The sequence below is a fragment of the Pleurodeles waltl genome, chromosome 12 (assembly GCF_031143425.1).
Source record: "Pleurodeles waltl isolate 20211129_DDA chromosome 12, aPleWal1.hap1.20221129, whole genome shotgun sequence".
Lineage (NCBI taxonomy): Eukaryota > Metazoa > Chordata > Amphibia > Caudata > Salamandridae > Pleurodeles > Pleurodeles waltl.
Genome location: NC_090451.1, coordinates 657,648,325 through 657,663,284, shown reverse-complemented (window position 1 = coordinate 657,663,284; position 14,960 = coordinate 657,648,325). Strand labels below are relative to the sequence as shown.

The 14,960-nt window shown below is 46.5% G+C and overlaps 1 protein-coding gene across 4 annotated transcripts in view; it reads right to left on the bottom strand.

Moving 5' to 3' along the window:
* Nucleotides 1-14,960, bottom strand: part of ADAM15 (ADAM metallopeptidase domain 15) — a 163,262-nt gene that overhangs the window by 117,921 nt on the left and 30,381 nt on the right. For all 4 annotated transcript variants that reach the window (XM_069218405.1, XM_069218402.1, XM_069218403.1 and 1 more), the window contains exon 2: nt 5,565-5,665. In XM_069218405.1, coding sequence (XP_069074506.1) covers nt 5,565-5,665 — 101 coding nt within the window. The remainder of the gene's footprint in view (nt 1-5,564; nt 5,666-14,960) is intronic.

The following is a 14,960-nucleotide window of genomic DNA, read 5'->3' as shown; positions in this document are numbered from 1 at the left end:
ATAACTTCATAAACTGCATCAACTTCAAGAAGGCTTTTTTAAAGAGAAAAGGGGAAAATAAAGAGAAGGGTGAGTTTTTACAGAAAACTCAGCCTAGCGGGGAATTTATCATGTAAAGTTTGCGGGGAACTTTGCCTGCAGGTAAAGTTCTGGGAAGTTCACAAACGTTGCCACTCCCGAAGTGCAAAAGTTGTGAATCTCACAAAACTTTGCAAGCTGAATTTTAATTCTGCAGAGGATTACACACAAATTCCAGCCAGTACAGATGGATTCAGAGCAACACTCTCCACCTGGGCATGCCTTTCCCAAGCCTTAACAAGCATTTGCAATGCAATGGATCTCGCATTTGCTCGAGTTAGAGCTGTTAGTGTTGTAGATTCCTAACTGGACTTTTCTTGCCACTTAAATTTAAAACGAACAGTTGACATAAGCGAGCCGATTCAAAGCACCATGGCCGCCATGAGCATGAGTGCGAAGGAGAGACACAAAAGGAAAAAGAAGTTTCCTTGCACTTAAATGCATCGAAAAACATGCAATTATCCATGTAACAGGGTTGATGGCCAAGGCGGTAACAAAACGTACCCAAGGAGGGACAAATGTAAAGCATTTACAAACAATAACAGAGGATTTTTTAAAGGCAAGCCCACGAACAATTGAAAGTGATGGGCATGCAGTGGGCATGGTTAAAAGCCCACAATTCTTACAACAGGTCAAAGCGCTTACATGCTCGACCTAAAAAGATCATATTATGTCTAACCCCAAACATATTGCCAACAGAACCCGATATATGCCATTAGTTGGCCGCTGTCACACCCTACGGTGCTAGCAACCAATAACTACCTTACACAGGGACAATGGGCATGCCTACCGACCTAGAACATTTGTAATAAGCATGGTTCAGTCTTCTGGTCTCACTCAAACGCCAACAAAACTCAACCACAGCTCAAAGTCACATTCACTTACATTACAGAACATTGGTTTACACTGCAAGACCATATTCACAAACTTAAACACTCTTCGGTCTGCAGTAGAAACCCAAGAACTGTTTGGAAATTCACTATGGAGTACCAGGAATGCTGCATTGCCCTATGATTGGTGTGTTGTACTTTGCACCAATGCCAACAAGAAAAAGACACAAGAGCTGAAAAGTCAAGAATGAATAAATCTCACACACATTCTTCTGCTTGTCTGCCATATCGCCTACAACCTACATGTTCAGCTTTTCAAAACACCAGCCAAAAGTAAAAGAAGCCCCCACTCCCAGTTTTTGCATATACAGTTCTTCTCCCAAGCTCCAGCAGTGCCTCCAGTCAAACCGTGACATGTGCAGACCAGATATGGCGTGGCACCTTAGGACAATTAGTTGAAAGATCCACACCGATGCCTACCTGTGCAGCATTGATCATCCCAGATGACGTTGGAGAAGAGGCCTTCACTGAGCTGAGCTAACCACTGCACAAGAGGCCAATGGAGAAGCAATGCACTCCCACCAAGATGGGACCAGGTCACCAACACATAAGGACAATTCCAACTGCAACTGGATTGTGACTAGGCAGAGGCCCAAGCTACTATTTCAGTGCCATCCAGATGCTTTATTGCTCTGCGGGGTGGTGGGTGGGTCTATGTGCCATTCACTAGATTCCCTGGGTGTCCCCAGTCTGTGCCCAGACGGCTTTCCCTGCACACAATGAGACCGAAATTGGATTCTACCGACAAGTGTATGAAGTGCCAAAAGGCATTTCCAATCAAATTCTGCAAGCGTAGGCAAGGAAGAGGGCAGTCTGTTTGGCTTTGTGCAAAGGGGGCTGCATTGTGGCTCCAATCCAGAAAACTGCACAAATGCAAAGGTGAGTATTGTGTAACAGGGCTTAATGTAGTGCATAATTTAGAAACATAACTACCCGTCTAGGTGGGCACAATTAGACTGACACATTTCGGTGTTAGAACAAGTGATATTGACTTAGGGGGTCATTCTGACCTTGGCGGTCATGGACCGCCAGGGCCAACGACCGCGGGAGCACCGCCAACAGGCTGGCGGTGCTCCCATGGGCATTCTGACCGCCGCGGTCAGAAACGGAAAACCGGCGGTGTCCCGCCGGTTTCCCGCTGCCCTGGGGAATCCTCCATGGCGGCGCTGCAGGCAGCGCCGCTATGGGGATTCCGACCCCCTTACCGCCAGAACCTGGCTGGCGGTAACGGGTGTCGCGGGGCCACTGGGGGCCCCTGCAGTGCCCATGCCACTGGCATGGGCACTGCAGGGGCCCCCTAACAGGGCCCCACCAAGATTTTCAGTGTCTGCCAAGCAGACACTGAAAATCGCAACGGGTGCAACTGCACCCGTTGCACCCCTTCCACTCTGCCGGCTCCATTCGGAGCCGGCATCCTCATGGAAGGGGGTTTCCCGCTGGGCTGGCGGGCGGGCTTCTGGCGGTCGCCCGCCAGCCCAGCGGGAAACTCAGAATAACTGCGGCGGTCTTTTGACCGCGCAGCGGTATTCTGGCGGTTCCCGCTTGGCGGGCGGCTCCCGCCGCCCATCAAGCTCAGAATGACCCCCTTAATGAGTCCCCTTTTCTTCCTAGCCTGCACCCAACCTCTTGGGAGAAGCAGCAGAGTACATGCCTGCAGGAGCAAAAAGACCCGGGGCAGAGCAAAGTTTAAAAGCATAGCGCCAGGGTGAAAACAGACTCAACAATGGCATGGGCCAAAAGGTAATACCCACAGTCGACAACAAAGGCAGTATTGACACCCAACACTAGCAAAATCCGATAGGTCAGCAGTAGCAGGACGGGCTTCAATTACACCAACACATCTCTAAAATATGAGCCAATATTTCAGAGGGGTGCAAAGATGGCATTTTGCCTAAATTATGACTTTTTAAATTTGGAATAATACTCTCAAACAGGACGAGGTTCAGGTTCTTTCCCTTCTTACCTCCCCACTGCCTTTACCTGACCCTTATATATGTTGTTGGGTTCACCACCTTTCTTTTTTCTCTCAGAACTTGAAACTTAAAATATGTAAAATTTCACCTGGCACCTAACTTTTGATTTCCTTCTCACTGCCCTTAAAAGTAACTTATATCCAACATTTTAGACATGGGAGTATCTAAAATTCCAAAAAAGTGGAATGACTTCCAAAATGTTATGTTAAAGCTATGGCAAAGACTATTGTGCCACACTAGCAAGGAGTTTACATTTTCACAGAGCGAAGGAATATCGAAGTGTCATTAATCAAATTATGCTTCCAACTTCTGCCCCTCATTTAGGCCTGGCTAAGCACCCCATATCTGTAGGACACCACTTTTACAGTTATAGCTTTTATTAAAGATATCAGTCAATTACTGAAGTTGTAGGCCAGGTTTTCTTTAACAGATCCAACTGGACTGAACTACCAGATGATGGCTTGTAAAAGGGAGGCTGAAACAAAGATTTCAGATAGATAGAGTGACATTTTGACAAATGTCCGGGGCCCACTGGATTTAAACTTCAAGACTTCCGACTTCAAACCCGATGGTTTAAGACAGCATAGTGTCGAGATCGAAGAAGGAACTTCGGGGATTTCTTCTGAATTCTCAGATTTAGGAGTTATCAACCCTGAATCACTCACAGTTCAATAAACGTCTCTAATAGTGTGCTACTGTGATGGATTTCTCTTGGCAGCACCACAGAGCAGTTGGCACACATTTCATGAGTACACTGCAAGTGTAAAATACTATAAAAGAAACGTTCTTAGTCATCTCGCTTCTAATTCATCAACTACCGGGGCACGGCTCCCTCACCGAAAACCCGCAGGTGGTTCAAGTTTCAAGGACCAAGATGGTCACAGACTGTCTGCCACAGAAAACCACTTGCAAGTCAGTCCTGATGGATTAGGATGTGGGGTCAATATATGTATCTCTGGTTTCTTTCTGGTCTCCTTTAAGGCATGAGTGTCCCCTAAAGCTCTAGTCTTGCAGCACAGTGGTCTGCAGTTTCCGCTTGCCACAATACACAGATCATGCTGAATCTTCATGGGGAGTCTAATTATTGTATCTTGTGGACCTGAATCGAAAGAGTACCTCGAGGAATGCTTGACAACCGACTCAACGTAAAAAGTGAAAATAGTGAGAACAATGAGGTTTAGTTCCTAGGCTGGGACAAATCTGAGAGTCTGTTTTCCTGTCCTTCTGCTGGTTCAGCAAAAAAAAGTGATGCATGGAAATATCTGAACCAAACCTAACCACTCCTAATTGTTCTAGGGACATTCCACTCGGTAGTTTGTTTTGTTTGTCTATGTCTTTGCAGCTTGAGGCATACCTACGCAAATTAGTCTACCCCCCTCACCCCACACATACCAATGATGGTGCAATCCAGACCAAAATGATAGCAACCACTGACACATGATGACCTTGATGGGCCTCATCGGCAGGGTGAATCTTAAGATCATATTCCACAGCAAGCTTGGACCCTCCTACTGACCAGATCTCGTGGTTCTCCATCCCTGTACTTTACATAGGAAAGTCAAGAATACAGGAGCTTTCATGGACAAATGCAACATATCAGTTGTTTTCGGACATCTCGAGGTTTGTTCCGCAGTGATCTTCTGAACAAAGGACATCATTAGTTCAGTCAAAGGAAGCTGGAATATTGTATGTTACCTTACCAGGCTGTGCTTTAAAGACTTCTGCAAGTGTTCCAGCCTTTCAAAATCGGGACCGTCCATGATGTGCTAGGACTATGGCAAAACAATTATCTATGTGTCACAAGGCAGAACCTGAACTGACCATCAGCGGAAAAACAGACACATAACCAAGTACTAGGCAACATCTGCAGGAACGTCAACCTGAAGCCTCCACATACCTCTTCGACATGGTATGTTGGACTGACCCTCTGTCTCTTTTCAGATCTATTACAAACCATGCTCCCCATCTGTGTCAATAAAAGAAAGAGCAGTTTGGCAGAAGGAAAATAAAAAGTATTGGTTTGCAACTAACGAGCGGCCTCCAGCCTTTGGAAGGTGAAGACTATTTCTCATTATCAGGATCAGTCTGGTTGTATTTAGTGGAGAGTTAACTGGGGCTGAACAGTGATCAGCTTCGTCATTAATTATTGATGAGATAAATCCAGCTACCATTAAATATTGATTTTACTCTTAGAACGTTGGCGTGCGCCTCAAAGCCGTTTATAGCATTGGTCATTTCATAAAAGTTAAAACAAAAACAAACAAAAAAAGTTATTGGTTAAAACTATATCTCCTGCTTCCAAGCCCTAGAATGCTAGGGACATGGTTAACTGGTAGAGGACAAGCTATAGCGCAGACATCAGACAATTGTGGCCAAGAGAATTTCTCTCTCTCACATAGTTTCACAGGCAGCACACACCAGCTTCTGGGAATCACAGGAATATCGTGGTTAGCTGGCGAGCTCGGTGAAAGGAGGTAATGGCTTTGGTTAGAACGCTTTAGTTACGCTAGAGCAAGGTCAGGGCACACTCAGGCACCACTACACCACTATGACCACAGGTAAGACTCAATCACTTCCAAGACCCTGGCCAGTTGCAGAAGCCCCAACAAAGCCTTTCCCTTACCTTCAGAGCCTCCTGGAGGGGCTTCCGTCGGCCCTCCGACAACACCCAAGGAATGACTTCGATGAAAGGTGTGGGCTCCTCCTGTCGGATATTTCTATGGCCTGTACAAATAAAGAGAGTTATGAGAATTTCTCAAGTGGTTGCATTTGTAACACTTTGTCAAACAAATTGGGCGCTGAACAGAGGTACTTGGCCGATGCCAAATGTTCTTCTACTCCACATCAAGATGCTTGAGTAGTGCGAGGACCAAACCAGCGGTGGAGGTAGTCGTGGTTTCACGGGAGGCACCCAGATACTGGTACTCGTAGCCTGGCCACTCCTACGAGCACCACAACCACAGTCTCAATTAACTAAGTGCCAAGATGTGATTCAGTACTTAATATGTACTGCACTAAGTCAGACGTATTTACAAGGACGCACAAGCTAACTTGAGGTAAGAAACACCACCAGAAGACGTCAAGTTAAGGTGATATAACCTAAAAGTAACAAATTAAAGAATACGAATTCCAACTTTTCCTGCAGCCCCCAGACATCCTTTTCACATTCACAGAGGCCTAACAATGTTAATACAATGTTAACCTTTTACGCTTTCAGAAAGGTCATGAGCCCTGGCTATGTGTCATGAACTCTATGACAGGACTGCATCTTTAACGAGAATTGGGAAAAGCTGTAGTTCTCACGTTTACAATGTGAGTGTGGAGTTGATGACTTTGCCAGCGTTTTTCTGTAAAGAAGTTTAAAAAAAAAAAACTTAAAGAAATAAACATTTCAAACAACGGAATGAAAGGCAAACATATCTTATGGTGTCTCAAATTTGTGCACTAAATTTAATGTTTCCAAACTTTATAAGTGGCACTGTTTATTTTTCAATTTCTTTTTCACCCTGGAAACCGAACTAGATTTCAAAAGAATAATGAAGTGTCAGAATGTAAAGGGAAACTCTTGCCAAAGCCTAATTTACTTTTGACAGAATTCAGCAGTTTAATTCTCTACAATAACCTAGAGAGCAGATTTAGCAGCCTTCATGGGAAATGTCATGCTAAGTACACCTCCTGCCCCAGGCACTAGCTGAAAGAGAGCAGCAGATGGCCCTTCTGCCAACACCCTACAGGCCTTTGTGTGCCAGAGCAGTTGCTCTAATAATATAGGTTGAATGCAGGAGATCAAACAAAAACAACCCTTAAGAGTCTGTTCTTCAGTCGTATCACATCAAAAATAATCCTGGATGCTGTGCTTCTGTAAAACGTTTGGGATGGTGGTGAACAACATAGCCGAAAAGGGTGTTTGGGTGGCAGCAAACACGAGAGAGAGAGAGCAAGAACACACAAGCAATGTCATGGAATGCAGAATGAAAAAGAAAACAATTGATCCCTAGATGTGAGCAGTCGAGGCTACAACTCAGCTATTCAAAAGGGGAGAAACAAACAAAGGAGTACGGCAAGCCAAAAATTAAAACACAAGAAACAGAGCGACAATAAAACCAACTGATGGTAAGTAATAGATTAGCTGTAACCCCACGATAAATTCACAATAAGTCTTTCACAGCCAGCCCTACCATAGCTGCCTGGTAAGAGAGACTTGAAAACGAGCACTTGGCCACTCATGCACTATCAATTCAATATTTTCACCACAGATAAAATGTAAATACTTTACAGCCAGGATACAGGGCATCAATGGGGATCACGCTCTAAGGGTCTTAATAAACACTTATGAAAAACTAAACCCCCAAAACCTACACTATTGAAGGTTCTTGTCATGAGGCCTTGTGTGCAAGTTAGAGATCACTTATGCATCTGGAATGAAGGCTTGCTGTTAAGAACAGGGATGTGGAACTCGACGCCCGGGACATCTTGTTTGGGGTCAAGGGCAACAAGTTTTTATGTCTACTTTGTCCTTGGGACAAGTAGGCCCAACCCACTACAGCACAAACCCTTTGGCTGCCTGTTTACTGAGAGTGGAACTCTCTGCAGTTGAGGTAATGTGTTTCCAAAAGATAATGCTGTTCGAACTTGTATTTATGGTTCATTATTTGAAAGCCTTCATTATTAGGGTGCGTGCTGTAAATAAATGTTTTAAGGTCACACTTCACTACTGACGTTGGTTCCAGTACAAAAAAAAAAAATGTGTACACACATGTTTGAAAAGTTTAGGCTAAGAGGCTAAGTATAATGCTCCCAGAATGCTCTCTGATTATATGCAAATGACATGTCATTTAGTAAAATGTGTTGATGCATGCTAGTATTTCCCAAAAATATTTCTAATGGAAAATCAGTGTAACCATTTTCAACACGATTATGGGAAGCATGAAAATAAACAAACACTGACAAAGCCAACTGATCTGACATATTTTTATAAGTCTTTTAGTTTCATCAATGCGTGTCTTGTTTTGAAATGGCTTTTGTAACACTTTATTGTTGTGGGAGCTACCAGGCCCTCAACATTGTAACAAACATTGGCAAAACCCCCCCAAAAAGTTTTTGAACTCTTAAAGCACACGTTGCCACCAGCAGCATAACAAAGGCCCGCAGCCGCCCTCCAGGGGGCCCCGTCAGCACAGCACCTGCCCTGAGTGAGTCTGGAGAGGGGGCTCCTCCATGTTCTTTGCAAAGGGGCACCCTCCAGTTTCGTTACGTCACTGATTGCCACTGTAGTTCCCGACACAGAACAAAACTACTTTGTGTGGCAATATGCTCCTTGTGGAAGAGCAGAATGCGATCACTCACAGTAAAGCCAGCCGAAAGAGAGAGAAATAGAAGTTTAATAAAAACAAAATGTCTTTGTTAACACCAGACCTAATTAGGGACCAAGACCCACATGTAGGTAGCTTTTTGCATGTCGCAAACAGCGACTTTCGCTGTTTGCGACGTGCAAAAAGCACATTGAGATGCACAAACCCAGTTTTGCGATTCAGTAACCTGGTTACCGAATCACAAAACAGGTTTGCGACTCGCAATTAGTAAGGGGTGTTCCCTTCCTAATTGCAACTCGCCGTGCAATGTAGGATTGTTTTGTGACCGCGAACAAGGGTGCAAACCAATCGCAGTTTGCACCCATTTCAAATGGGTGCTAACACTTTCGCAAAAGGGAAGGGATCCCCATGGGACCCCTTCCCCATTGTGGATGTCACTGTAAACATTTTTTCATAGCAGGCAGTGGTCCTGCGGACCACTGCCTACTCTGAAAAAATGAAACGAAAACGTTTCATTTTTCGTTTTTGTTATGCATCTCGTTTTCCTTTAAGGAAAACTGTCTGCATTACAAAAAAAACAAAAAAAAACTGCTTTATTGAAAAGCAGTCACAGACATGGTGGTCTGCTGTCTCCAGCAGGCCACCATTCGTGAGGGGGTCGCAAATTGCGACCCACCTCATGATTATTCATGATGTGGGCATTTGCGAAGCCCTTGCGAATCAGATTGTGTCAAGACACCATCCTACATTCGGATTTGCGACTCGCAATTTGCAGGTCACAAATCTGAACCTACCTACTTGTGGCCCCAAATTCTTAAAGAAAGTCACAAAAGTGCACCCATGGTATATGTCGTACCCCTATAAAATATTTGTGAACTGTATTTTAGCATGGGTAAATACGATGTGTAGATTTGCTCATGTGAAAATCTATTGAGCATTTGCAAGTTCATTTTCCCTCCAGCCACTTTCTTCCCAACCCTGGAAGAAGTTCTAATTCTGCCATTGTCAGGAGTAAATGTCCAACCTTTCTTATTATGGGAAAATATTAGAGAGAAGCTGGTAAAAATCTTTAAAACATGCAGGTTAGTAGGTTTGCAGACTCAAAGGAATTCCAGCCCTGGAACTATTGCTTAATGCTTCCTCCAGCCCCAGTATGCAGATCTGCAGAAAGGTGGCAAAATAAGGAAATTGCTACAGTAGGGATTGAAACTCCAAGTATTGAAGCCCTACTATGGTAGTAGCCCTGGCATAATCAGAGAGGTTATTAATTGCTGCCATAATTTGTCGCCACAATACATGGCACCAAAGGGACAAGTAGATCTTTTTACAGGACAAGTAGATTTGAGAAGCAACCTGTCCCCTGGACAAGTAGATATTTTAATAAATTCCACACCCCTGTAAGAAACTGTCAAAATGGACACGAACTACTAAGCTTTTACAGAGTGCTAGTGTAGGGAGATCCCTGGTTGTAGCAGACTAACTCCAGACATAGGACTGGCAAGAAAAGTCTAGTTAGGAGTTTACAACGCTAATAGCTTTAGCTCGAACAAACGCGAGACCCATTGCATTGCAAATGCTTGTCTATTTTTGTAAGAAGCACCTGTCCCCCAATAGCTGGAGTCTGGGCCCTATCATCTCCAGTTGTCCTCTGCCTCGCAGGAGAGTTACCTGGCAGAAGGGATTGCAAAGTGCACCGTCTGTTACCTGCTACTAATCTACAAGTAGAATTGCCTGATGCAAGGTATCAGTCTGCAAATCTCACTGTTATGTGGTACTAATTTACAAGCATGCCCGCCTCTTACATGTTAGTGATCTACAAATAGCCCTCTCTGCAACACATTACCAACCTACAAACAACACTGCCTGTTACATGGTATTCTCTTCAAATAGTCTTGTATGTTACACAATACTAACCTGCAAATATCACGGTCTGTTAGATGCTACTAATGTACGAATATACCTGTGCTTACATGCCACTGATCTGCAAACAGTACTCTCAGTCATATGCTACTAATCTGCAGATATTCATGTCAGTTACATGCTACTAATCTACAAATACTCCTCCGTTGCATGCTACTATTTCTGTAAGTATGCCTTGCAGTTGCATCTACAAATAACCCTGGTGTTACATGCCACGGTCTTCATGCTACTATTCTGCAACCACGGCTGGCAGTTACACAACTAATGAACAAACAGCCATCTCTGGCACATGCTGCTAATCTACAAACAGTACTGCGTGTTACACGGTACTAATCTGTAAATAGCACTGTCTGTTACAGTCCATTAATCTGCAAGGAACTCCGTCTGTGACATCGCACTCATCTGCCAAGAGGACTGCGGATTACAAACTGCGAATAGCACTGCGACATGCTAATAATCTGGAAGGAGAACTGTCTGCCACGTGCCACATATCTACAAATAGCCCTGTCTGTTACATACTGTTAATTTGCTAATACCACCGCGACAAACTGCTATTTTCCGGATAGGGGGTGGGTGTTGGAGAGGCCTGGTGTGAAAACAAAGCTTGGTCAGACTGTTACACACTTTATTTGAGGATGGGGCTTGGTGTAACACACGCGTCTCTTCCGAGAATAAACTACCTGTTAAAGCGCGCTATTACAGAAATAATCTTGAACCAGTTGCACACAAATTTACAAGGAAAACTGTACCAAACAGCCCCTTATACCTTAAAGCACTTGGAGCAGACGGCAAAGCAGCAGAAAACGACGCATACAGTGTTCTGAAGGATGAGTACATTTCCAAGATTCATACTTAGGTTTCCTCAAAGGGGCACCTGCTGTGTATGGACTACTCCAGAATCCACACGTGTATCCCACACATGTTCAGTCATTGTGCAAGCCCCAGTCCACTTCCTGTGGCTACAGCGGAAGGACCACTGACAGGCGCACCAAATCCAGTCTTTCATTCATCCACTTAGCTTCCTGCAGACTGGACATCCCCTTTACACTAACCTCGCCTTCTATTAATAAACGCAGGAAGGCGCCGCTCACTAATTCGGCGATGTGCTGAAATCCCGGCCATGCTGTGCTTGTCTAACGTGCCCTGACAAACGCCTGCCCTCTGTTTAAATCCCACAATCCAAAGCAGCGCGAATTCAACCACACAAAGAACAGATATAACACACCCTGAGGATTTAATGCTACACTGAAACTGTACATCTAGGGCAGGAGCTGTGCAAGGTGTGTCCTCGTCCCACCACACACAACACACCAGCATAAAGGCCAGGTACCGCACAGGCAGAATCAGTGCAACTTTAAACACACAGAACAGGTCTAGTAGTGCTAAGCGCAGGGCACATACAACCAAACAGGGCTGCAGTGCAAGCTTCCTCCCAAAGAATTGGTACAAAGGCACAAGCGTCAGTGTCATCACACCTTGTTGAATTCCACGGTGTGCCGCTGAGCTGCCACAAGAGTCCTGCTGATGCGTATGTCAGTTGCCCCTGGAGGTTAAACCTGAAGAGATCAACAAGGCAGACACAGGCCTCGAAGCTTGACCTGGGCCCAAGCCAAGCTTCCCAAAGACCAGGCCAAGAAAACGTTTCCCCTATTGTTGCTCCATTAGAATCAGTAAGCTCCTTAGTCCTGCTCTGAGTCAAAGTGATACTGCGTCTGAAGGATGGACGGAAACAATCTCAGGAAGGCGCAGAAGGACTGAGTCTAGCTTTGAACCCCATGCCATATCTAAAGCTCTTATGGGTCCTACAGGGAAACCCATCCGCTTAGCATGAGCAGAATATAGGAAGGACAGACAGTAAAACCGAGTCTTCACTTGTCCCGATGGGGTCATGAGGTAATCTGATCTTCAAAGATATGCAGAAGACTGGTCCATATTATAAGTGCCTGGAAGACCAAGTTCCCACCAGCTCCTCTAATCAAAATGCATTTAAGTACTTGCAGTGGGAACACGTAAGTCTTGTTCGCTGATAGAAAGGTAAGAGCTTCTTTAATAGGTGTACTTTCCCACACAAAGCCTGATGTGGCTAGGTCAACACCTTAAAAGTAATGCAGGACTGAACTATTACTTGCAGACATCAAAGGATCATGTGCATTCTCAGGGGGTGTTGGTAATAATGCAAGCAGCCTGGGTTTGTAGCATCTGCAGCCAGTAGAAAGAGGTTGAGATAGACCAACCTACAAAGTATTACAGTAGTCAAACTTGACCAAAGCACCGGACCTAACAAGCCACAGACCTCAAAGAATCCCTCAGGGAGAAATGGCTTAATCTTTAAAAATAGCTAAAGCAATTTGTTGACTTGTGACTATATGGACAACAAACAAACCCAGGTAGACACACAAAGTTTTAACGTCAGACCTTAGAGTGGAATCACAAATTGTGAGATTGTAACATATCAATAGGAGTCCATACTTGTTCCCACAAGTTAGGAGCTACACAGAGTTAAAACATGTTTTTATGCCAATCAAACTTTCACGTGTGGGTACTGATGCATATGGTGTGAAGGAGGGTAAGATGAGCCAAGAAATTAGCAGTGACTTATACGATAACCTGCATGTAGGCAGTGTAGGTATGAAGCCATACTTTGCACAGCCATGGAAAGTGGTGAGGTGGCTAGAAATGTGGTAGTGGCAACTGAGGTTCACCAGACTAAGCCAATCTGAGCTGACTCAGGTTTCCAGTCCTAGGTCAAAGCACTTAGGGGGTCATTCTGACCCTGGCGGTAAAAGGCAGTTACCGCCGGTCAGAAGACCGCCATAACACCGCCGCGGTAACCCGCCAGGGTCATTCTGACCCACAACTGCCAAACCGCCAAAAACCCGACCTCCACTGAAGGCCGCCACATCAGCGGTCAGCGATAAACTGGAGATGACCAAACCTCCACCGTCACGCCAACAGAAATACGCCCATGCCATTACGACCCACAAATCCACGCGGCGGTCTTTCAACCGCGGTATCCCATTGGCGGTAGACACCGCCGCGGTCAAAATACACACACACATAGAAAACTCAGCCACATTGGACAATTACAAATACACACACCTGATACACATACAAACACCACTCCCACACAATCAATACGATATAAAACACACACCCACATCACCCACAAACCCCCACAAATCGAAATTCATAGACAAGGCGCAATACACAGAGAGAGAGCACAGGGAACGCAAACCACAACACACACAGGAACCCAACATCATCCCCCACACTACATCTACGCACAAAACACCACACACCACTACACTCATCACCTCAAACACCACCCCACACCACCCCATGGCACCCCAAAGACACCCCAGGTTCTCGGACCAAGAACTCAGGGTCATGGTGGAGGAAATAATTAGGGTAGAGCCCCAGCTCTTCGGCACACAGGTGCAGCACACCACAATAGCCAGGAAGGCGGAGCTATGGCAAAGGATCGTCGACAGGGTCAACGCTGTGGGACAGCATCCCAGAAATCGGGAAGACATCCGAAAGCGCTGGAACGACCTACGGGGGAAGGTGCGGACGATGGTGTCAAGACACAACATCGCTGTGCAGAAGACTGGCGGCGGACCCCCACCCACTCCACCCGAATTCACAGCATGGGAGCAAGAGGTCTTGAACATCCTGCATCCTGAGGGCCTCGCTGGAGTAGGCGGAGGAATGGACTCTGGTAAGTCTAATCTCAACTACTTCACCCCCCCCAACCACCAGCATGCCAACCCACACCCCCACCCTCACCCCCAACCCCCCAGCACATATCCTCCCTGCTAATGTCTCACCAGCACAACCCACCCAAACCAACACCAACCCCTGAATGCCAACACAAACCATGGACACCCATCACCTAAGCATGACCACTGCACATACCCATCCCCCCCCCCCCCCAAACCACCCTCACAACTCCTCCCACAAGGGAATGCCAGCACTGGGGGACAAGGGCACCCACAAATCGCACGCCATGGCACACACAGAAGCAATAACCATACTCTTTTACCCCTGCAGGGCCCGAACGCCAACACACCAGCCCGGAGGGTCCAGAAATGTCCATCCCACCCCCAGAACAGGCCCCCAGTGATGACAGCAGCTCTGTCGACCTAGAACCTGATGACCAGCCCGGACCATCGGGGACCTCTAGACAGTCGGTTCCCCTCAGGCAGCCACAGGCCACAGCAGACCTACCCCCCTCTGGAAACCCCAGCACAGCACCCACCCAGCGGGCCCATGCCTCTGTCTCCAGGACAGGTCAAGCAGCGGTGTGTCTACCACTACAGGGCACCCAGGGCAACCCACCACCCCAACAACAACAACAGGGACCTGGGGGCAGTGGTAGTGGGCACACCGTCCAGGGGACAGAGGCCCAGGAACAAAGGGGAACTGGGAGGGCTGCTGTGCGACAGAGGGAGGACAGGCCTAGGGAACCCACTGTCCAAGGGGCCCTCACCACCATCATGGGAGCGTACCACCACTCCCAAGAGACGATGGCGACGGTCCTGGCCAGGTTCCAGGAGATCCAGGCCATGCAGGAGGGCCAGTACATGGGGTTCCGGGAAGAACTGCGCAGCATCAGTTCCGCAATGGGTACAATCGTGGTGGCACTCAACCAGATTGTCACCACATTGCGGGACCATGTGGCCCCCCAAAGGGCCCCTGCCACTAGCATGGAGGAAGAACAGCCCACCACCTCCGCCGGCGCTAGTGATCAGGAGGCCCCGACACAACAGCAACGGGCCACCCGGACC